The 25,297-nt window shown below is 35.8% G+C and overlaps 1 protein-coding gene across 5 annotated transcripts in view; it reads left to right on the forward strand.

The window, feature by feature from the left end:
• The window catches only part of LOC149529179 (putative protein phosphatase 2C 45), a 333,681-nt gene that overhangs the window by 220,812 nt on the left and 87,572 nt on the right, over positions 1 to 25,297 (forward strand). For all 5 annotated transcript variants that reach the window (XM_089808590.1, XM_089808587.1, XM_089808591.1 and 2 more), the window contains exon 10: positions 25,061 to 25,140. In XM_089808590.1, coding sequence (XP_089664716.1) covers positions 25,061 to 25,140 — 80 coding nt within the window. The remainder of the gene's footprint in view (positions 1 to 25,060; positions 25,141 to 25,297) is intronic.

The following is a 25,297-nucleotide window of genomic DNA, read 5'->3' on the forward strand; positions in this document are numbered from 1 at the left end:
GAAGATTGGCGCTAGGAGAACCTCTAGGATTCTACTGGCGAGATTTGGACATGGGTGGCACAACGGATGGCCAAAAGAGGGTAATGCAGGACTTAGATGCCTATGGTGACACTGATAGCAGTCGGGAGGATACCACAGAGAATGGTGGGATTGTTTCAGAGGGAGATACTACTTCGGTTGAGGTTGGGAACGATGAGGTAGAGGCGAGGTTCCCACCCAAGACACTTTTCACTCCTTAGTTACCGACTTTGACACACTTGATAGCTACCACTCCCATGCCACTTATTCCTTCATTCAATTAGAGGCATGCGTCGATTGTTATGACACCACCCACGACCATATGTAATGTCCCCATTTTAGCAGTTGACCAAGTTTGTGTGCGTTAGCCTTGTTCTACATGGTCCCGAGGGCTAACGAAGGGTTTAATGGGATCCTGGAGTGTTTTGGCCTAGTCATTTCCAGTTTGGGCCAAAACGAAGTTGATTTACTCAGTTTCAGGCATACTTACTATTTTTAGTAAGTCGGCAGGACACAGTGCAGGTCAATTTTGGTGATTGGATTCGATACTCCTTGGTGAGGGCTTTTCGATGAGCTATCACTCGCATTATTCGGAGTCCGATTGCTAATACATTTTAATGCCTGAAGTTTTATTAAAGTAACGTCTAATTTAATTGTAAAATATTAAAGTGTTACTTTAATATTTATTTTATGGTGATGTGTACCCAAGGGAGACATAAGGGGTATTTTAATATATGTTTTATATATTACACATCTTTTATCCCACATTGCCCATATGAGTTGAGCGGACCCTTGGGAATTGAATAAAAGGAAGCATTTGTGGCTTCATTAGACAGGTTGAATATGAGAAAAAATTGGTGTGTGAGTTGCAGTTCCGTTCTTGGCATTTGAGGACGTTTATCCTCTCTTGTAACATTCTAGACGTCATTCCCTTGGGGTTTGGCCTTTGGAATTCTTTGTTATCGGCTTCATTATCAAGCAGTTTAGTTGCATTTCCGGCTACAGGCGGATTTGGTATTTTCCTCATATCTTCTTCACTACTTGTCCGACACTTATGCCGATTTGAGAGAATGATATTACGAAGGTAGTGGATTGAGTGAAGGACAAAGTACTGTACCAGCAAGTTCGAAAGCATGGGCTGGAGTATTATGTCAATAATGCTGAAGTAATTTTGTAAAATAGTTTGCATGGAAGCTAGTTTTGAGATTCAAATTTGCAGATGTTATAGAATGTACTCTCTCAGATGACTGTAATGAAATCTAACCATTAACTTAAACTCCTGGAGGTTTGGCAACTTCCCATATCAGAGTTAAACCTGCAAATTATTTCTGAACATTGTTGTGGCTGTTTAAAATTTGTGATCACCTGCTATGCTTTTTCCAGATAAAGTTCATAATCCACACTGTTGACCCTGTAACCCGAGGTCTCCTTCAATGGCAGATTTAACTTTAACAAAAACACAGAGCTGACAAACTTGCTCAAGTTCAATTACCAAAACAAAATTTGTTTCCAAAATTTGTAAAATAGCAGTATATAGAATGCAGCTGCATCAACCATTCAGCAACAGAGGATCTTCTATGCACAAACTCCAGTGGATAGTGGTCTTCCCAATGACTTAACTACAGTTGTTTACATTAGAGGATGCTCAGGTACTTAAGATAGTTGTTTTATGCAATCACAACTTTGCCTTCAATCCTCAGCTCCAAATCATTGTCCTAATACCTGCCCAATGTGCATGATAACCTCCAGGTGTGCATCTGACCACAATGAATGTTGAGTTTTGTTTCTTCCTCCACAGCTATTGATATTTGAGTTTCCAGACTACCAAGCTCTGGTCCTTCAGCGACCAGAAATAACAGTGTTACCTGACAACAATAAGAACAATAAAACTCCTGACTTAAGACAACCTGATGAATTTTGTTTGCAGCAATTCGGAATCTGTAATATAAATTTGAAGAAGCTCACAAAATCTTAGTCTTTATAAGCTGCCAAATAAAACAATAGAAGCCGAATAAAGTCCACTTCAGTAGAAACCAAATAAATTAAATTAATAATTTCCCTGTCTAAGTTGAAATTTTGGGAAAATATTTTAATTTAACGCCTAGACTATTGAAGATAGATTTTAATCAGTTAAACGGGGAAGAGTTCTGTGCACAACGGGATGGAATATAAACACGGTTCAATTATTTGTCTTTGACATAAATAATGTATAAAAATGTGTTGTCCTGCATTTTGTCACCACAAAATGCAGGTAACAATACAATACTTTTTCAACTTAGCTTTGCATTTCTCTATGTTAGTTCATTATTTAATTGGATAACATTGATCAACCAATCGACTCCAATTGTTATAATGGATCCTTTTACTGAAGGCTTTCATCATGTCTTTTAGTTTTTCTGTTTGTTGAGCCTATGCTTGATTTTTGAAGCCTTCATTGTCCTTTTCTTCATTTTTGAATGTGTTTGTTAGCTTTTGGTCTTATAGTTTTTGTAATGTCCCGTTTTAGGACATTTTGAATTTTTCTTCTATTTTGTATCCATTTCTTAATAATGTGCTTCCTTGATACATTTCATTATTTAGTGACCTATATTTATAGGCATATTTCCAAGTGTCATGCCCTTTCATTAATTACATTAATAAAGAATTATATTATAAATATATATGATTATATATATTTTTATTAATAATATATATTAATATGATTATATATTATAATAGTAAATAATTATATATTATATTATTTTTATATGTAACAAATATATAATATACTATTGTCATATAGATATTATTAATTATCTATGACGAAAATATCTTATTATATATAAATATATATAATAATATTTATATATATGTGTGGATTTATATAATAATATTTATAATTATATTATTATGATATATAATAATTTATATTTTCATCTTAGTATAATTATAATATTTTATATACATTATCGATTATTTTAATATTATAAAATTTGTATATAATACTTATTTAATAAAATTATATGTCAAAATGGGGACATCACAGTCCTCCCCTCTCGAATTTGCTTGCCCTCAAGTAAAATCTTTCATACACAAGCTTTGTCATAGACACAAATCATACTTGCATTCAAAAGACCCAAAAGATTTATGAAATGTACATTGAATGAAAACACAAAGTATACACGATGTAGACATGTCATGAAAACACGAAGTAGACACGATGCAGACAGATGAAGACTGGAAGCAAACACGATGCAAACACATAAGATACACATTATGCATTTCCTTAATTGTGAACCTGCAACCAAAAAAATCATTAGTACATATTATATATATAAATCAATCTCCCGACAAGGTGTTTATAGTCTCAATCTATTTATTAATTCATCATTTTCTAAATATGGGAGGAGGAACCATAATAGGGTGCCATGTTACCCAACCAATGGGCCTCACTGTTCGCCCTCATTATTGTTACCTCTCTCTGACCATCATTTCCAAGAAGGTGCCCTTGTATGATGTACCCTGGGATATCCCGTCATCGTAGGCCTTACCCGATACCCGTAGGCTTTATCCGGTACCTCGAGTGATGTCACCCAACCCATTCCACCGTAGGCCTTATCTCAACTTGGAGAATCATGATTTTAAGGTGATTCTATCAACTATTTTCCAATAAGAAGTTTTTTAAAGCATAATCTTTGAAATATTAGATAGTTAATCTTATCATTCAATTATAGGAGGAGAAACCATTATGGAGTGCCCTGTTACCCAATCAGTGGGCCTCACCATTCGCCCTCATTATCGTTATCTCTCTCCAACCTTCATTTCCAAGATAGTGCCTTTGTATGATGTACCCTGGGATATCCCATCACCGTAGGCCTTACCCGGTACCCATAGGCTTTATACGGTACCCCGAGTGATGTCACCCAATCCATTCCATTGCAGGCCTTATCTTACCTTGGAAGATGATGACCTAAGATAATTTAATCATTTTTGCTTAACAACATTAGAATTTATTAAACCTTCAGTTTAAAGCATGGGGAGAAATCTGCTTATCCTTTGGTTAGCCATTTCAAATCTAAATCTCCTTTATATATTGCATGTATAAATAGATCTTATGTGGCAAGTGGAAACTTACTCAAGCCTTTTCTTGATTACATTTGAAACTCCATTCCCTGATACACTTCCAATAATATCAATAATAATAATAATAACAATAATTAAAAAAATCTCATAAATGAAAATGCATATTTTTCTTTCTTTAATATCATAATCATAATTATTGGTTATATTCAATAGAAAAAATATATTTGTTCATCTTTATACAATAACATAATATAACAGGTAAAACAAATAGAAATCAAGATAAAGTCATATCTTGCTTTTATCATTTGATTCATAATATCAAGTTATTAAATAGCATTTCTTTCAAAAATATCCCTCTCATGAACTACCATATATATATTTGTATATATGGATCATATGTTTATAATAATTTTAAATAGTCTATCATAAAATGTAAAAGATATATTTCATCATAATGTAAAAGAAAAACAATACAAAATATATATTTTACCTAAAGTCTTACCATTCCTCCTGATATGTGTTACCATTCAGCAATCATTGCTTCAGTATTTCTTACCATGTCTATGAGGAGTTCTCGCCTGTTTTCCTTTCCCTATTGTTCTGTAATGTTCCTTTTTTAGCATTCATAGCATGTTGTTGTCGTTGGCCTATTTCCCCACTGTCCCGTAGGCTAACCAGGACATTAAAGGGACTTCGAGGCCATTTGGCCTAGATAGTTTTAGTTGCAGGTCTTTCTAATGGGTTCTGAGGCAACTTTGGGCATACTTACTATTTATAGTAAGTCATCGTGGACATGGTCAAACATCCAGTGGCAGCAGTATGTCAATGGTAATTGTTTAAAATCGACAAGAAGACTTGTTTATCATTAATAAGATTTGTTATGCATTGATAAAGCAATTTTATAAAGTTAAATTTAAATATTTAACTTTATTAATGCATAGACTATAGTTTGTAGAAAATATTTAAATTAAAAGAGTCCCCTTTATTTTATAACACATTGGAGACATAAGTTATATAAAGGGAGTTATGTTTTATCCCACATTAAGAAAACGAAGGATGGAGCTCTTGTGAGAACACTATAAAAGAAATGAAAGAGCTTCTTTTATGCATGCTTGGGAAAATCAAAGAAATTGGAAAATTTTCTGGAGATCATGTCTCAATAGTTTGAAGGACGAAATCCCTTCAAGCTGAAAATCTTGACGCCATTGAAAAATATGGTCTTGAGATTCAACAGGGTAGCAGTCTGAAAAAAGCAGATACGCAAAAGCAGCCCGAAAAAGAGGAATCGAAAAAGCAGCCCGAAAAAAGCGGAACCGAAAAAACAGGCGGAAAAAGCAATCCGTAAAAGCAGTTCAAAAAAGCGAATCCGAAAAAGCAGTCGGAAAAGCAAATCGGAAAAAGCAAAGCAGAAGGGGCAGCATTGTAGAAAATTATTACAGCCATCTACAATCAGGTTCTTTCTTCTCATTTGGCATATTTTCTAAGAAATGTAGGTTTTCAGCTGAGTACAAAATATAGCATCAACACTTCACTATTTTCATATTGTACTTGTCTTTGTTTGCCATTTGGCATTATTGGTATCAAAGGAAGGCAAGGATTTTGCAATTGAAAGAGCATTGTAATTTTTAGACTATCTATATTGCAAACTTAGAGTTTGATGATCAACTTATTAGTTTGCATGCCAATTGTTTGACAAAATGTCAATTGGCTGTATGTTCTCTTTTTGGCATAAACAATGTCATAATTTTGCATACTAAGTGTTTATATTAATGCCACTTGGTTATAAGTGCATAATGCCATCTTAGGTTGCATCCAAAGTATTTGTCATAATCACTAGTTGCTGTAGCTGCATATTGTAAGTAGTTAAGTCACATATTTGTATTGAATATTGCCAAAATTAGTTGCACATTCATGTTAGGTCATTGTTTAGACAAATCTGGAGTCTTTTGTAAGCATTCTCTTTGATGCAAATCGAAACAAGAGTTATTGCAGCAATCTGAAAAGTTATATCAGTCATATGACCCCTTGTATGCAAAGTGTTTGACAAAATTCCTTGAGCTTTCATCAGCATTTTTGAGGGCAGATTTGAGGAGGGTTATTACAGTGGTATCAGAGCTTGCTTGCAAAGTGTTTGACGAAATGTCAAACCACTGAAGTATAAAGATTTTTGGTGTTTGAAGAATTTATACCCTATTGGGGTTATTACAGTGGTATCAGAGCGGTTTCCTGCCATCCTGTGGAGGTCTTATTGGGAATTTGGATTAGCCAAATAGAGAGAAAAATGTTTGACAAAATGAATGCCAGTCCAGATCAGGGAAAGGAAAGATTCTTACAGTTATTAGACACCTTAGCACAGGGACAACAATCAGCAGAGCAGAGAGCACATGAACAGAGTTAGAGATTGGAGCTTATGATGCAGATGATGGCTCGTCAAATGGGGTTGAATGCTAACGTAGATGGAGGAAATAATCAGAATGGTAACAATCAGAATGGGAATAATCAGGATGGGACACATAATGGAGGTGAACAAGTTGGGAACAATTTCGGTCATGCACCCCAGCAAGCTAGTACAGTGAGTTCGAGGCCCATGATTCCCACATTTCCTCCTAGAGCTCTAGAGCAGCCTGTACCAGAGCCCCAGACCACTGATATACAGGACCAGCTGAGGAGAGATTGGGAAGCTCGAGGTCCAGATTTTACTACTGCAATTACCTTTAGGGAGTATATAGATGTGCGGATGAAGCATATGCCTCGTGGACATGACAAGAACCAGAGCTATGAGCTACGGAAGAAAGTAGGGAAACTTCAATTACCATATTATGATGGCTCGGGGAAGTCTACAGCAAGAGCTTGGGTTCAAAGGCTTGACACATACTTTCAAATGAACCCTATGCCTGAGGAAGAATCTATTAAGTATGCAGCAATTCATCTGGATGGGTTAGCACACGAGTGGTGGCATCATGGTATGGTCACTATGGGTCACGCACACATTACCTCATATGTGGAGTTTAAGGAGAGACTGATTGAACGTTTTGATAGGCCTAAGGATTGTACCTTCCCTATGACAAGCAGAAACTTGTATGAGGAGTTTAACAGACATGCTGATTCGATACAAGGAGACATTAGCATATCTTCAGGTAATGGTTTATCTGCATCATCTTCACAGGTAGAAGGGGTTACAGACGTTGTGCAGGTTGAGCCAGAAGGTGATATCACAGGCACACCGGATTGTGCGATTGACACAGATAGTGATTCCAGTACAATTGGGCTGGATGAAGTTACAGCAGTTGAGGATACTATCATGTTTGAGGATAGTACAGTTGATTAGAAAGTGAGCATTCAGGACTTTGCAGAAAATGAGTATCAGGCACAGTTGGATGCTTCTTCACATGAGATAGAGGCTAGTAGCTCTTTACTTGGTTTGGCAAGCCAGCTGAAGACAAGGGACAAGAATATTGTCACGGATTTATCTCATCATGACAGGATGCATGGATTGATTGAGAATCACATTTGGATGATTAAACTGCAAGAGAGACAGAAAGGAGTCACAACAGGTTCTTCTTGTGACGACTTACAACAGATCAAGGAAGGCATGGAGGCAATGAAGGTAAGTTACACACACCTACTTTCAGATCGCGATCATCTCCTTAATCTTGCAGGGATCTATTTAGATGTATTGAAGAAGAAGGAGGAGGCTGACCAGCTTTCTCATGAGCTGGAGGATACTCGGAATTCCTTGGTGTGTATTCAGTTGGCTCTCCAAGATTTTGAGAGACACGTGGACGAGCTTTGTCTTGAGGTGAGTTCAGTTCGGGAGTTAGCGCGTATACCAGGGACTCAGTTTTCTTTTACAGTCGGGTCACATGTTGATGATGATATGAGTATGTCTAGCATTCACACTCCAGATTCAGAGATTGTAGACAGGTGCGTGAAGTCAATTGGTATTGTTCACATTACTCAAGTGAGAAGTTTGCTTGAATTGCCAGCTGTTTCCGTTCGTAGATTAGATGTTGGGATCCTTATCTTAGTACCTTGGATCGTTTTTACTGGAGATATCTATCATTCCTTGGTAGTAGTATATGTTGCACCATCATGGACTTGATTAGTAGTTTGCCAGGTGTAGTGCTCATCCATGCCAGCAACTTGTTTGATGCTGGATTTAGTTTTAACACACCTGTGTTGGGCATTGTTCATATATCCAGTCGACCATTCTTGTTGGAATGGGTTAATGATCTCTCAGATATGACAGAGTTTACAGAAGAGTCTCAGGATCTAAGTATTACAGATGATAGCTATTCTAAGGTTACTCCTTTGGACAGTGTACCAGGGATAGAGTATAGGAGTGCGACCAATCGGCACAATCATGTGTCTAGTCAGCTGAGAGTTGGTGCGAGACATTTCTATCGCTTGCGAGCATTTCAATGCTGCTCGTCAATTGTCAGCAGTTTATGGATGGGGTTCTCCTGCTTGTGATGAGCAGGGAGGCAGTTATCTTTCCTTGACAGAGATCCACTCTTTATGGGAGGTTATCCGGATTCTGAGACAGAATTATATGCAGTTGGTAGCCGATAGAGATGATCTTATGGAGTGGGGCAGTACAGCATATGACGCATTATTGGTCAAGGAAGATGAGGTGAGTAAGCTTACTCAGCAGCTTGAGGTGACTTCTGAGTTTCTTGAGAGTACACAGTTGGCTTTCGAGGAGTCACAGTTTCATTTAGCTGAGGTGACCTTGGAGTTGGAACGACTTCAGTCTTTACCAGATTTTGTACAGTCACTGACCGTGGTGTCTGGTGATCCGAGGATGTCCATGGTCGAGGTTGATAGAGGCAGTGGAGATGAGGATATATCTATCCATGACACTAGTATTGGCATATTTGGTCTGTTTCCACTGGAGGCAGGTTCAGCTGAGTTGGGCGCTGCAGCTGAGCATTGTGGTATGTTTGACTTGGAGGGCACAAAGACTAGTGATGTTGTTGTTGATTCTGCACTCTTGGCTATATCATCCTCTGACTTAGCTGATGATCAGTCACAGTTGGTTGTATCACGTCTGTAGGATGAGTCTTTGACTAGGATTGGTTCTTTTTACCGGCATTATACTGTAGGATATGTTCCTCGGTTTGCTTTTGATCCATGTGTTTAGGAGTTGATGGCAGACAGGTTTGGTCTGGGCTCTCGTTTTTGTTATCAACCGTGTAATGACTATTCACCATCAATAGTACATGGGTGTTATGGTTATGAGACAGTGACCGGTGATCTGCAGAGTTGTGTTAATTGCAGTAGGTGTGCAGTGTGTGGATTCTCTGTACTTGGTGCAATTTCATTCGGGAGCATTCACCATTGTTGCAGAGTTGGATTATACATTCCGTATAGGCCAGTGGGATGCGTTGATGGTATTTACTATGTTGGCAGCTTGATTTGTCCACTTTACTTGGGTTCTGATGTTTTAAGAGTTTGTGTCTCATGGGTTTTTGACTGTGGCAGTTGTGATTTTGGAGTTTGGTTGAGCTGTAATTGTCAATTTGATTATGGATTCCTCTTGGTTAATTTTCAAAGGTTGTTGCAAGAGCCTGTGTTGACTGACAGCAGTATAGTTCATGACTACATTTGAGATCCAGGTGGATTGATTGGGTTGTTATTCGACCATTGCTTGGGGACAAGCAATTTTGGGAAGGGCGGACTGTAATGTTCCTTTTTTAGCATTCATAGCATGTTGTTGTCGTTCGCCTATTTCCCCACTATCCCGTAGGCTAACCAGGACATTAAAGGGACTTCTAGGCCATTTGGCCTAGATAGTTTTAGTTGCAGGTCTTTCTGATGGGTTCTGAAGCAACTTTGGGCATACTTACTATTTATAGTAAGTCATCTTGGACATGGTCGGACATCCAGTGGCAGCAGTATGTCGATGGTAATTGTTTAAAATCGACAAGAAGACTTGTTTATCATTAATAAGATTTGTTATGCATTGATAAAGCTATTTTATAAAGTTAAATTTAAATATTTAACTTTATTAATGCATAGACTATAGTTTGTGGGAAATATTTAAATTAAAAGAGTCCCCTTTATTTTATAGCACATTGGAGACATAAGTTACATAAAGGGAGTTATGTTTTATCCCACATTGAGAAAACGAAGGATGGAGCTCTTGTGAGAACACTATAAAAGAAATGAAAGAGCTTCTTTTATGCATGCTTGGAAAAATCAAAGAAATTGGAAAAAATTTTGGAGATCATGTTTCAATAGTTTGAAGGACGAAATCCCTTCAAGCTGAAAATCTTGACGCCATTGAAAGATATGGTCTTGAGATTCAACAGGGTAGCAGTCTGAAAAAAGCAAATACGAAAAAGCAGCCCGAAAAAGCGGAATCAAAAAAGCAGCCCGAAAAAAGCGGAACCGAAAAAGTAAGCGGAAAAAGCAATCCGTAAAAGCAGTTCAAAAAAGAAAATCCGAAAAAGCAGTCGAAAAAGCAAATCGGAAAAAGCAAAGCAGAAGGGGTAGCATTGTAGAAAATTATTACAGCCATCTACAATCAAGTTCTTTATTTCTCATTTGGCATATTTTCTGAAAAATGTAGGTTTTCAGCTGAGTACAAAATATAGCATCAGCACTTCACTATTTTCATATTGTACTTGTTTTTGTTTGCCATTTGGCATTATTGGTGTCAAAGGAAGGCAAGGATTATGCAATTGAAAGAGCAGTGTAATTTTTAGACTATCTATCAAAGTAACAAGAATCGGAATCGGATCGGAATCGGCAAGGCCGAATCAAATCGTGAATCGGCCATGAATCGGAATCAAATTGGCCATGAATCGGAAAATTTAAAAAACCCTTGAAATTTAGTGAGTAACTTATTTCATAAACCCTTTATCGCTGATTCGATTCACCGATTCACAAAAAATCGTTTGGCTTGAATCGAATCGCCAAATCGCGTGAATCGCATGAATCGCCGTGATTCTTGGAACTATGCTATCTATATTGCAAACCTAGAGTTTGATGATCAACTTATTAGTTTGCATGCCAATTGTTTGACAAAATGTCAATTGGCTGTAAGTTCTCTTTTTGGCATAAACATGTCATAATTTTGCATACTAAGTGTTTATATTAATGCCACTTGGTTGTAAGTGCATAATGCCATCTTAGGTTGCATCCAAAGTATTTGTCATAATCACTAGTTGCTGTAGTTGCATATTGTAAGTAGTTAAGTCACATATTTGTATTGAATATTGCCAAAATTAGTTGCACATTCATGTTAGGTCATTGTTTAGACAAATCTGGAGTCTTTTGTAAGCATTCTCTTTGATGCAAATCGAAACAAGAGTTATTGCAGCAATCTGAAAAGTTATATCAGTCATATGACCCCTTGTATGCAAAGTGTTTGACAAAATTCCTTGAGCTTTCATCAGCATTTTTGAGGGCAGATTTGAGGAGGGTTATTACAGTGGTATCAGAGCTTGCTTGCAAAGTGTTTGACGAAATGTCAAACCACTGAAGTATAAAGATTTTTGGTGTTTGAAGAAGTTATACCCTAGTGGGGTTATTACATGTTCTTGTCTGCGAGATGGCCTCTCCCAATTGGTATCTATCAAACTCATTGTATTATAGAGGTTGAAGCATGCATATTGAGCAAAGTGTCTCCATCATAGAGATTCAGAAAGAAAATTTTATTACATTGCTGTCCAAAGAGCAGAATCACTTTTTTATGTTTTAACCTCAGAATTGGATAGCAAGTTTTCATCCATTTTTATGCATTCTTGTGAAGCCGATAGCCCCTGCAAAACGCCCAGCATCTTTAAAAATGACCCAGATTTTAATAATTGTGAATGTAGTTTCAGCATTTCAATAAAGAGTGTATACATTTCGATTATGTTCTCGTATCAATTGTAATGAATTTCTCTTATTTAGATGAACTAATTTTAATAATGTTTGCCGAGTAAGCAGTATGGGACTAAACGCTGAATTGTCTTTCCTTATTCAACTTCCTTTTGATCTTTTCGGTAAGTAAAGAATTTGTCTTTTCTATATTATGTGTGAGTAATGAAGAGTTCACTAATATGTTTCTTAACATGCTTATCTCATTGCTTACTGTCAGATCTCCAATGGCTGAATGCATCATGTTCTCATGTATGTAGTTTCAATGGGTTATCGTTTTCTAGGTAAGCTGACGAAGGACCACATATCAATTGTATTTATTACAGAGTGTATCTTCCCATGAGTCGGATCAAAGAATTCTTCTTTTCTGATCTGACTTTGACAATTCAATTTTTATCTATTTCTACATTCCTCCATGGTGCTTCTTATGTGACAGAACAATATTCTTTGCCGAGCATAAAGACTGAACCTCATCCTCCATGATATTCTACTGTATGCTTATTTGCGCAAATATTGTCCTCTCTTTTTTTGTGTCAATACCTTTTATTTGTTCAATGAAAAAAATCTTCTTCATCCCTTGTAATATAATTTATTGATTACTATTATGTCCGCAGATTTCCTTCTGATTGGCAGAGATGAAAGTCTGACTTGATTTCTACCTTACTTTGTTCACTACTTTAATTATCTTTCCTCCTCCGTTCAATTATTTCTTCTTCTATTAGAGACACCCGAGTCTATATTCCCCTTATCACCAATAACAATGTAGGAATTAATCTATCTCAAGTTGCCATAGTTGATGACGTTATACTAGTAGGGTTCTGCTGATTGCACGAATTAGTGATGCATGTGATTACACAATCTAATATCTATTTCTGTAATGTAAAATGAATTATAAGCACTTCTGCTAGATATACTCTTTGTTTATCTTTCCTGGTGGTGAAATAAGTTTGTATGAGCTGAAATTCACAAGATGGCAAGATCATGCTCTGATACCACTTGTAATGTCCCTTTTTGAACATTAATTGATTTTCCCTCTTATTTGTAGAAGTTTTGTCATATTCTGTATGTTATCCACTTGTAATACCACTTGTAATGTCCTATTTTAGGACATTTTGAATTTTTCTTCTATTTTGTATCCATTTCTTAATAATGTGCTTCCCTGATACATTTCATTATTTAGTGACCTATATTTATAGGCATATTTCCAAGAGTCATGCCCTTTCATTAATTACATTAATAAAGAATTATATTATAAATATATATCATTATATATATTTTTATATTAATAATATATATTAATATGATTATTTATTATAATAGTAAATAATTATATATTATATTATTTTTATATGTAACAAATATATAATATACTATTGTCATATAGATATTATTAATTATCTATGACATAAATATCTTATTATATATAAATATATAATAATATTTATAATTATATTATTATGATATATAATAATTTATATTTTCATCTTAGTATAATTATAATATTTTATATACATTATCGATTATTTGAATATTATAAAATTTGTATATAATACTTATTTAATAAAATTATATGTCAAAATGGGGACATCACAGTTTTGCTCAAATCATTGCTTTCGGTTTTCCCTTTGATTCGATCTATTCTAGGGCTTATTCAGAGTTGGCAATCAAAAGATATGACCATTTTAGTGCCCTAAAAATCAACTCTCCAGGTGCAACTACACAATTTAAAATATCATGTTATATTTTAAACTTGAGTTGCTTTTTAATTTCTGTTGAGTTGTGTTATATTTTCATGTTGAGTTACTTTTTAATTTTTCATTTAAGTGACTATATTAACCATAGTCAGAAAACTCAGACTCGGCAACAACTGGCCAAGCCCCCCCAAAAATTTAATCGGACAAAAGTCCACCATTTTAAAAAAATCTTGGGAAAAATTGGGAACCTAAAAAAACTGCTGAAATTTAATTAAAAATACATTTTTTTTTGCAAAATTTAATGAGAAGATGCATCTAATAAAATAATTAAAAAGAACACAAAAGAAACAAACAGAGTTTAGATATATATAAATGCATAGTGGGTACAAAATTGCATTCTTATGCGAAATGTTGATGGCTGGAAGCAAAATAGAAAATAGTTTCATTTTGTCAAACTAGAAGTAAATACTAAATAGATCAATACAGTCACATCTCTCTTTCCATCTGTACTAGTAGGAAAGCGAGGGGGTCTATCGTCAAAGAAGTGCACCGCACTGGGATTGGGCGTGAGTTGTGTGACTTTGAAGTCTATCGATGTGCCTCCTCACTCGACATCCATACTAACTAGCTCGGCATCCTGGAAGAGGATGTATCTCCTCCTATTTGTGGCACTAGTAATGCCTCCTTTGAGCTTGAATCATCATCATCCTCATCCTCAATGTCATCCATTGTGAAATGAAAATTTGTTTCAGCACCCCCCTTCGTGGCCCACCTCTCCAAATCAGGGATCTCATCTGCTGAAAAAAATGGACCTAGCTCCTATGTCGTCCAATCAAAATAAGGCTCTATCTCTTCCAGATCAAGTGGACTAGGTATTGTTGAACTCTTTGCCCTTTTTATGCGCAACTTAACATTATAGTGCACATAAACAAGGTCATTATGTTGTCTTTGTGTCATTCTATTTCTTTTCTTTGTGTGGATGGACTCAAATAAGCTCCAATTGCACTCATAATGGGATGTACTACAAGGTTGGCATAGGACTCTGAGAGAAAAATTATTTAAATCTCAACAAACCTACCTGGAAAAAGATTTTTCTTCTAAAATTGGTTACAATCCTCTACAAATACACTCAAATCCACCTTGAATCACTTGCAATCACCTAAGAATGCCTCCAAGCCTTCTCTCCACACCTCAAGCCTTTAGAAAGCACAAACGCAACTAGCGTTGCAAAAAAACAAATTTATTACCCTATATTGTTAGGCCAGCGCATAGGCGGTTGTTACCTACTGTCTCCGTGAGTTTTTGGTCCCGGACGAGTTATTGCTTTTCACGAGTTTTTTCGTGAAAAACTCATCGAGCTCAAAAACTCAGCGAGTGTTGGAAACTCCCTGTATACTCGGCGATTGTGTCAACTATGATATTAACTATATAGTTTGATTTAATTTTTGAGTTTTAATTCAAAACAGCTTAGTAAATATTACTTTTTGAATGATATTTGCACATTATATATTAAGCTCTATAGTGTAAATATTATTTATGACCCAATTAAGTAATATTTCTTCAAAAATCAATTTAACATGTCCTTAATTGGTCATTTATGTTGTGCAACCATGTCTTAAATTCATTTGCATGTAAAATATGCAAAGGCTCCTAGAGAATGTGTTTTGTATTAAAGGCATGCAAATGCCTTTAGCTTAAAATGTGTGATGAGCCTTCTAGAGTGAGCAATGCATATTCAAGTTATTCAAATGTGCAATCACCCTCCTAGAATGCGTTTTGCACTAAATGACTTATCAAATGCATATTTTAAAGTATGCAATGCTCGTCCAAGAGTGTGTTTTGCACCTTGAGGCATATCGCATGTTTTTAAAATGTGTAATAGCACTCCAAGAGTGTGGTTTTGATTAAATGCATATTTTAAAACATGCAAACACTCCTTTAGAATGCGTTTGGCATGGAAACGGCAAAAGACATGTTATTTAAAACATGTAATCACTCCCTTGGAGTGTGTTTGGGTTTATCATTATATACATTTGCATTTGAAGTCCACGTTTTTGCCTCCTTGAGAAAAGCGTTCATGTTCTTGCCCATCGAGGCCACATTTTTGGCGATTTTAGCTAGATCTCTCAATAAGTGTCTTGAAAACACTTCCTCAAGAGGCGTTTTTTGCATCCTCGTGCGTTTTTATGCATTTGGCATCCAAGTCCATACAAAAAAAAAGTTTCATTTTATGCTCATTTGGATCCATGTTTTGCCCAAAAACGCCCAGATTTGGAGTTTGGAGATCACATTTTGGCTCTTATATAGGTCGTTTTTGCCTTTAAATGCATGATCATATCATTAGAGGTCACATTTTTACCATCCAATGCCCATTGCATACAAGGGCAGATTGAGACCATGTTTTTTGTGAAAAATGGGTTCTGCTTGGGCATTTTGCCAAAAATGACCCATGCATTGGTGATCTTTGACCACGTTTATGGTATCCTCATGCCATATTCAACCATTTATTGCACATTAATGATCATCACTTGCAAGATTGAAGAAGTCAATATTATTGTTTGATAATCCGAATTTGGAGGAGAATTGGTTTTCAAAATCTACAAATCTTGCTATTTTGGCTCAGCGATCTTCAATAAAGTGGACATTTTCAATCTTGTTCATTTATTCGTGCTTATCTTGCTATTCTATTGCATATTTTACCTTGATGTTGCACACTAGTCCATAAATATGCAATGAAAAGTGCTTTTTTTCTTTAAAAATGATGAAAACTCTCATTTTCATACTTTTAGATTTTTTGCAAACTCCAAATTCAAATTCGCACTTTAAAGTAAATTGCCTTTTGGCATGTTTGAGTCTAAAACCAAAGGTACATGTTTCTTTTGTGTTTGTTTTCATTGTTTTTTTTGTTGCTTTCATATTTCTTTTCTTTTCAAAGAAATTGCAAGTTCTTTCCCGAGAACTTCAGCACGTTTCATTTCACTCCACCTTCCACCTCTTCATGCAATTGCATCATTTCATTCGATATCCATCATTACATGCCATGGCATGTTGTGTCTCATTCTTCACATGTGATTACACATAATCTTACCCTCCATCTGCACTTACATGTAATATCATTGTTCATTCCTACTTACACGCATTTCATCCTCCGAACACAATCGCATGATTTACATGTAGTTGCATCTTGAGAAACCATTTTTGACTAAATGTCACTCTTTTAAAGTAAAAAATTGTCATTTGCACACATTCCCATGTGCCTAACAATTACTCCTCGAGCCTTTATATAAGGACTCGTCCTTTACACATGCTTCCATCTTCCCAAGTTGCATATGCGTGTCATCTCGTTTCAATATCTTTGACGTATTTAATCCATGCGTCAAAGCTTTGTTGCTGATCAAGAATCAACGTTTTTATGGAATCAATACCCTTTGATGATGTGTTCAGATTTTGGGATTTTCATGTTGCAGCACAAAAAATGCCCTCATTGACAAAGAGTTAGCTCATGAGACTGCATCTCAAGTTTCATCACCTCTTGATAATGTTTCGGACATAGAAATTGAGCATGTTGACATGGGTGATTTCTTACAAAGGGTTGGATCTCCTTCAACTCATGAAATGAAGCGCATCATGAAGAGTAATATGTTGGAAATATAAGAGTAACTGAGGGGGGAGGGATGAATCAATTACTACAAAAATAAATCTCAAATCCCTTAGATGTCAGTACAAATCAATACTCTGATTAAAATGTATTCTGTTGTAACTTGGCAAACACACATGCTCTTGGTTTACACTAAAATAACTCAGTAACTGCTTAACATGAAAATCTTTAAGATATTATTTGTGATTAATCTTACTTAACTTAGTTGCATACACATAAGAGAAATAGCATGAACACAATTGACACCAAGATTTTACGTGGAAACCCAATTTGGGAAAAACCACCAATTGCAACTAGTTACTGATTTTCACTCTTCTGAAGTGGGCCCAGTTAGGAGCCAACCATGTTAAAGGTTACAAAACACACTGTTAGGTGTGACCCTGTTAGAGGATTTAATCACCCGACCTTGTTAGAGGTCTTTAGACCATTCAAATAGAAATGTCACCTTGTTAGAGGTTTTACAAATAGTTGTTAAGCCAACTCGGCTAAGAGATTTAGATCACTGTTACAATGGTTAGAGAGTAACAATGAGATGATCCGATTTCTAATGCAACTGAATTGCTGATTACGGATCTCAATTTTGGCTTGTATACTTGATTCTCCCTGATCGAATGTATCTTTGCAGCTCAACGAGGATATTCTGCTTATCCTTCTAATTTGCTTCCTCTAAGGATCATCAAATCTTCTAATCACTTCCACACATTCAATCCTCAACTTGACCTTATATTTATATCTTACACACTGTCAAGTCGGCTTGAATACAACTTGGAATAATTAATATTCATCTTAGTTGGCTAGAACCAACAACTAAATCAATTGAACTCAATATGCCAAAACAAGAAAATTCTTCATTAGCCGACCATGCTCGATAGGCACTAACTCAGAAACAATTTTCTTGTGTTAACCAAGTGAACTCGGTTAACATTGCATATTCACGAAGTTTCTTTGGTAACCAAGTGAGCTCAGTTAACACTGGTTCCGTCCAACGTTTTCTTCATTAACCGAGTGAGTTTGGTTAACACTCAACTTTTGAAAACTTTCCTTTGACGATCGAGTGAACTTGATAGACATTGTCTTCTAAACTAGTCAAGCTATGGAATGCTCGGCAGACACAGGAAATTGTCTTCATTGCCCGAGTGAGCTCGGCATACATTGACTAGCAATGATATGACATTTTGTGTAACATCAAAAACAATACACAATTAACCAATTATTTCCAACATAATATTCATTTGGAATCTACTTTCCCTATGGATGCCTTGGAATCAGAGTTTGTTTTGGGTTGTGCACGAAATTTCAGTCCAAAGACCAAGACAATAAAGAATGCAGATGGAAAGGTCATCATTAGCCTTGATCCAAAGGTTATTGAACAAATCTTTAGAGTTCCTCAAAATGCAGAGTGTGTGGACTTGTCTATAGATATGTCTTTAGAGTTGTGGAATGAAAAAGAGGGCGGATTATCAGAAATGTGTAAGTGAATATTGGTTAAAGGTTAGAAGAAGCAATTTTTCAAGATGGCCTAAATCCATTCAGAGGTCAAACTTCCATTCAGAATATAAAGACTTGATAACTGTTTTCAGAAGGATATGCGCTCTCAAAGATTCCAGTGATTTCTAGCCATGGATATATAAATTCATTTTTCGAATCTTTGATAATGAAGAACCCATCTTCTAGGGAGAACCTATTAGTACTACTATTTGTGAGCAATTGCTTAATGTAAGAACCTCAGTGCCATTCTACATGAATTCCTACCTAGTTTACATAGCTGCATCCATGGGATGTTTCTCAGGTCTCTCCACCAAAAGGGATCAGTTACAAATTCTTATCTTGGGTTACTATGATCAAATCACCTAGTCACACAACAAATATCATTATAGGAGTGTCCAAAATGCATTTTTTGGATATTTTAAATGTTTGTTTGACAAGCAACTGGTAATCAAGCGAGTGTCAGATGAAGCTTGAAACAAGGTTAACCAATTTGGTGCTATCTTTCTACAGTTTTCAACTTTCACTTATTTTAGAATTCGTTATTTTAAAGGAGAGCCATATACTTTGTCAAGATATGCTACAAAGATCATACTAATGGAATTAGCCAGACAACTCATGGAGGTGTAGTCTTATTAGAATTCTTTGCATAGGTCAGGTTTTGGAATCACTACAACCAAACCCTTGGTAATTGGTTAGTATATGATCAATTCAATTTACAAGGCAAAGAATATGGAGGCAGAACTTCAACTTATTACACTAAAAAGATTCAAGGCTAGGTTTGATTTTGATTATCAAGGGCATTCACTCATGTCCATCACATAGAGTACATATGGATTGACCTAGGCACAGACCTAGATATCATGCAAATGGATTACTGCAGGCTTACCTTATAGCAGATCATTGATCTTGACATGCTTGAAATTTCATCTAATCTTTAGATTGAGGATGGTGGTAATATTCTTGATCCAAAATACCATCGTGTTGGTTTTGATAAGCAACATTTGTTTCCTATACAGTGGCAACAGAAAGAAGCTATATCCATTTTTGATAGATTTCAATCCATCCTAGTGAATAGTGAATACCAACAAATGGTTGAATATCAAAGGTCTCAAGAGAGTGAATCCCAAACTTGTGTTAGATTGTGGAAGTTTTGGACCGGCTCGAAGGAAATCTCAACTGGAAATCTCAAGCAAAGATGGTGTATCTTTTTCCATTTCAATGTAATCTCTCAAGTTCAAGTTAAAAGGTTGAAAGTGGTCTAAGTCATCTCAAAAACCCTCACAAGCACCTGTGCAAGCTCAAGAGTCTGATGAGGAAGAAGCTGAAGAGGAAATTGCATCTAAAGAAGAATCTGATGAGGTAGAAGGAGAGTTTATGATCATATCTCCTCCATGACCACTATAGATTCATTCTCCATTATTTTCACAAATGCTATTCTTGCCTCGGAAGTGAATACATTGGCACTTCCTATCTCTTCAGTGGGTCCTCCTATTCTCACGGTTGAGCAATGCGAGAACTTGGGAAATATGTTTGCAGATTTTCCAACATTCACTAAAGGTCGAGTTTCCCAACTTGATACTTCAATAGTTGGTTTTGAAGCATTCATGACAGAGTGTTCTCAATGGGCACCTCTTATTACAGCAGTACAAACCGAAGCCTGTGCAGTCACTACGGAAATACAATCAAGATCAATGTGGTTGTTTCTACTCTTGAATTAGAAAATAAGGGTTTTAGTTTTCCTTCTTGGTTGGGCAAAATTACTATGAAGAGAAGGAAGGTTGTGTTGCCCTTAGATAATGTTCCTATTAAGAAAAATGAGTCTAAATCTTTGAAAGATAAGATTGTTTCAAGGATCGTAGTTGATTTTGATAAAACTAAGTTTGTGGAGGTTGTTGAACCACTAGCGGACAAACCGATTGAAGAACTTAACCGTTCGGATTACAAGTTCACCAAAGTCGAACTTGGTAAGAAATCACAATTGAATTGTCTACAAGATGGTCATGATGCACTTGCTAATGTATCAAAGAGTAATCACAAGCTATAGAAGAAAAAGAACCAGCTCAAGCAGGAAGTTGCTAGCCTGAATGAGGTTATTCAACAACAGTCTTCGCACCGTACAACCACTACATCTTAGACACCTCAAGAGAAGCGGATCATGGAAGCAACAAAAACTTGGTTTGGAGAAGTTGTATCTGAAGGAGTTCAAGCCATCACATATGTAGTCAGAATTCTTGAATGTATCAAAAGGATTGAAGAAATGTTACATGACTTCATTGCATCTTTAAGTCAGGAAGCTAATACCCTGAAAGAAATTTCGAGTGATTGGAACGAGATCGCCAAATCTGATTTGGATGCCATGGTCACATGTGATATTGTTCTGTCTTGTGAAATGTTCTACAAATGTCATGGATTCATGGGCTATAAAGAAGAAACACTAAGAAAACTTGTAACAAAGTTGCAAGCAATCTTAGCAAATTGTCAAGCAATAGAAAATGGGATCATGTGCGACTTGGAACAAATGGAATGTCAAGTTCTTGATGAGCATAATAATTTGGTTGCAATTGCAGAAATGACTTCAGAATATATAGGTAGAGTTAATGTTGATTTAGATTCTGAAGATTTTGGTTCTCATACAATGAATAAGTTTTCTTTGTACAAATCCTTAGCAAAGCACTTACAAGATTCTCTTGTGGGAAATTGCAAAGTTGTGAAATCAGCATATGTCGATGGTGTGAGAAGAGGAGCTACATCAAAGACAATGGATATTTCGGATCTTCCTACAATGCGTGATGTTATCGTCAAGTTCAAGGCACTTTAAAAAAATCCTTAGGATTGTTCCTCTTCTTTTTCGTCTTTTTTCTTCTCTATTTCAAGTTTGTAGATTGAAGAGGATGTATTACATGAAAATGTGTAATTACATGTAATACGATTTACATGTTCTTATGATGTGTAATCCAATAATTTCTCTTGTTAGTTAGACCAGGTCAAAGTTGGTTGAGTTGCTTCCCCTTTTTCTCTTTTTTCTCAATTCCTTTGCTAATATAAAGGAGTGCCCTCTCATTGTAAAAATCATCTTTTATTGTATGCAAGTTGGAAGCTTTGACTCTGACTTGCATTTGTTATCTTTGATTCATGTATTTTTTGCATTCTTGATAATTGAATATAAAGAGTTAGGAAGCAATCGGAGCCAAAGCTTTGACTAGGAGTGGTTGTGGAGATATATAGACTAGGAGCTTAGACTGTAGTTTGTATCTCTTTCTTAGTTCACAAAATAGTTAGAATTTTTTACTTGTGGAAGTCTTTGTACCCCGATAGTAAAGGTTATTTTTATAGTGTAGATTAAGGACGGACTTAGAGCCAAACTGGTACACTTTCTGCTAGCCTTTGAGTTAGTGTTAGTTTATTGGTATCATTGTTTACAACTCAAGATAGAAGTGTAGTTCAAGGTTTCATCTTGCCCATTACTTGCTCCATGGGTAAGTGAATTATTTTCTGAAAGCAAAGAGGAAAGAATATTGGTAATACCCTTTCAAATCTCTCAACTTCTTGCTCACCTTGAGTTGATCCAAGGAACGGTGAGAAGGGGGAGCCTTCCCTTTAAGGTAGGAGAGGCTTTGTCTCACACATTGTGGTTGGTCTACCTATTTTGCGTCTAGATTTTACCTAAAACTGTCGGTTGCAAAATATCCACCCAACAAAATGACCCCATGATTTCAATCACTCTGAAGATTTAGCCAATTCACCATGTCATATGACCAATATCAACATGAATAGCTTTCCCTTGGGGTGTAGATTTGTCAAGGATCATGCATTGTGCTGCCCATTCCCCTTGATCATTTCTAAAAAATTGAGAAACCACCTTCGATGATCTGTTGGGTATCCCTTTCAATGTGACTTCCTCTCCTTGGTGTTGGAAACAAATTGTTAGATTTGATAGGTCAAAATAGAAGCTTCCCAATGAGTATATCCAAGGGGTACTCAAAATGATGCAAAATCGAATGGTACTACATAGAAGTTTGCTTTAATAGGGTATGTTCCTTCCAACATTTCCATATATGGGACCTTTCTTGTGCACTTAACCAATGCTCTTGTTGCTGTTGCTTATGAGGATCCCTTTAATTCTTTAGTTTTTAATCTGGTTTTTGCCTCCAATAATTCACTTATGAAGTAATGGGAAGCTCCATTGTCTACTAATGTGATAACCTTTTGTCCCTTAAGGGTACCTTTCATGCAGAAACAATGATGTTTGGAATTTTGAGTGGTGATAGTAGCTAGAGTTACTTGTTCCTCATCATCCTCATCATCATTATCATATTTAACCTTCTTGTTGGTTTTTTCTTCCTCCTCATTTTTGTGGGTTACTTCAATCTCGTGGACTTGAACCTTGTAGGTTCTTTTTCCTAATCTCATCTTGGTTCATATGAGTTTTATGGTGATTTTCTCTCTTATGAAAAGGTCTTGTATTATCTGTTGGACCCTTGTCATTTAGGGCTGATGTCTCCACATTTGGGGCAGTTTCTATGGCATCTTCCAAGGTAGCCGGTTTGGAAGCAACCACTAACCCTTTTATTGATTCTTTTAATCCATCTGCAAATAGATAAGATAATTTTTCCTCATCCACTCCTATGTCTCTAGTCGAGATCCTTTGGAATCTCCGAATGTGTTCATGTACTATTCTTGTTTGTACTTGTTAAGTTAATTTTTTGAAGTCTTTATGGAGATGTTACAATCAAATCTTATAAAAAAAATTGGGAGAATTCCTCATAGGATGTTATGTTGTCGTATCCTTGGGTATGGACTCCATGGTGCCACCAATCATGGGCTGCATCTTCCAAGTGCAAGACAGCAAAATGAACTTCCTCGTTTATAAGATTAAGGGTCAAGTAAGTATTGAATTTTAATAATCAACCCTGGGTGGTAATTATTTTAGATCCATCAAAATTGGGAATGGTGACCTTATTTTCTTTTTGTTTTAGTTCCTTATTAGGTTGTTCTCTTCCTCTTCTAGGAGCTTCTAATCTTTTTGCTTCACATTAATCTCTAAAGGATACACTTTTTTTTTAAAGGATTTAATTTTGAGTAAGCCTCTGCTAATTGATCCTGTGCTACTAGGAATGTGATTGTTTTCCTCTTCCTCTCTTGGAATGTTTTGTCTGGGTAGGAAGGATGGTTTCTTAATGAGGGGTGTATTTGTTCGAACAGAATTTGGCTCCCTGATGAGGGGTGTATTTGTTCGGTCAAATACAACTTGAAACCACACAAGAAGCCCCAAAGTGAGTACCTGTATCAAGTCGTTGGCCTGCGAGAACTTAGGTGATAGGTCAACCATCAACTCGTCTCCTAACTCCTAGGAAGGGAACATTACAGATTTTGACTCAATAATGGTTCACCCTTCACCATATAACTTTCTATTTCAGTCCACGCCATTTTTAGCCACAATCAAGTGTGCATCTTGATATTATACTTTTTAAAAATGATATTGAAGAACTAATTTTTAAATGTAGTGCACCTTTTTACCATTTGTAACGTTTGCTTGATAAAGGTTTGTTCTTGAATAAGGAATTATCTTCTTTGACTGTGAAAATCTAGTACCTTACTCCTATATCAAGGACATGATTTGTCTTCAAACTTAACAAAACTCTTCAATAACAATCTTCTTTCTCCACCTAGATGGATGTTTTCAAGAACCTTGTTCTATGATCCTATGGACATTAAAGATAAAGCCACGAAGACAACAAGAAGAAAATACTTTAAAATACATAATTGACTTGGGATAAAAATAGATGTTAACTTCAAACCTAATATGAACAACAAATTCATATGGGTACAACAATTTTTTATTATCAAATGCAATATATTATGTATCCATAGCATATTGGATTTTTTATAATTGAGAGATCTGAATACTATTCAATGAAGTGCATAGGATTTCACACAGTGTGTCTAAATTATAAATAATAAAATGACAGAGAATAAAAAGATAAATTGCTATATCACTTTCATTTTTATTAGAACAAGACATGCAAATAGCATGCTAAACATTTGATCAACATTGTTCTCTACATTCTTTACTTTTTGTGCTGTTCTAATTAAATAATTCTCCTCATAAAAATTTAGCTCCTTTGCACTTTATTATAGCTTCCTCGCCTCTATATGTGACCTTTCTTCAAGCTAATTACATTTTGTTTGATGCATCCTTAAACACTTTTGACTGTGTACTTTACTTTTTATCAAGTGTGCCATTATCGGTAATCTTTAATATATATTTCAGGTCACAAATGTTGATGGAACTTGGAGGGTTGGTGGTCTTCTAGCTCTTTCACGTGCATTTGGTGATGTTTATTTGAAGAAGTAGGTTGATACATTCTAGTATTTTTTTCTTGTAATTCCTAAGGTTGAGTTATCTAATTTTCTTTTGTGAACAATAAGCATTCATAGTTTATCAGACATTCATGGATTTGAAACTCTGGATTGGAAGAACTCGGTGAAACATAATTTTGACTAGGAC

Source organism: Cupressus sempervirens, chromosome 11, assembly GCF_028749045.1.
Source record: "Cupressus sempervirens isolate cs-2001-9-10 chromosome 11, ASM2874904v1, whole genome shotgun sequence".
NCBI classification, from domain to species: Eukaryota; Viridiplantae; Streptophyta; class Pinopsida; order Cupressales; family Cupressaceae; genus Cupressus; species Cupressus sempervirens.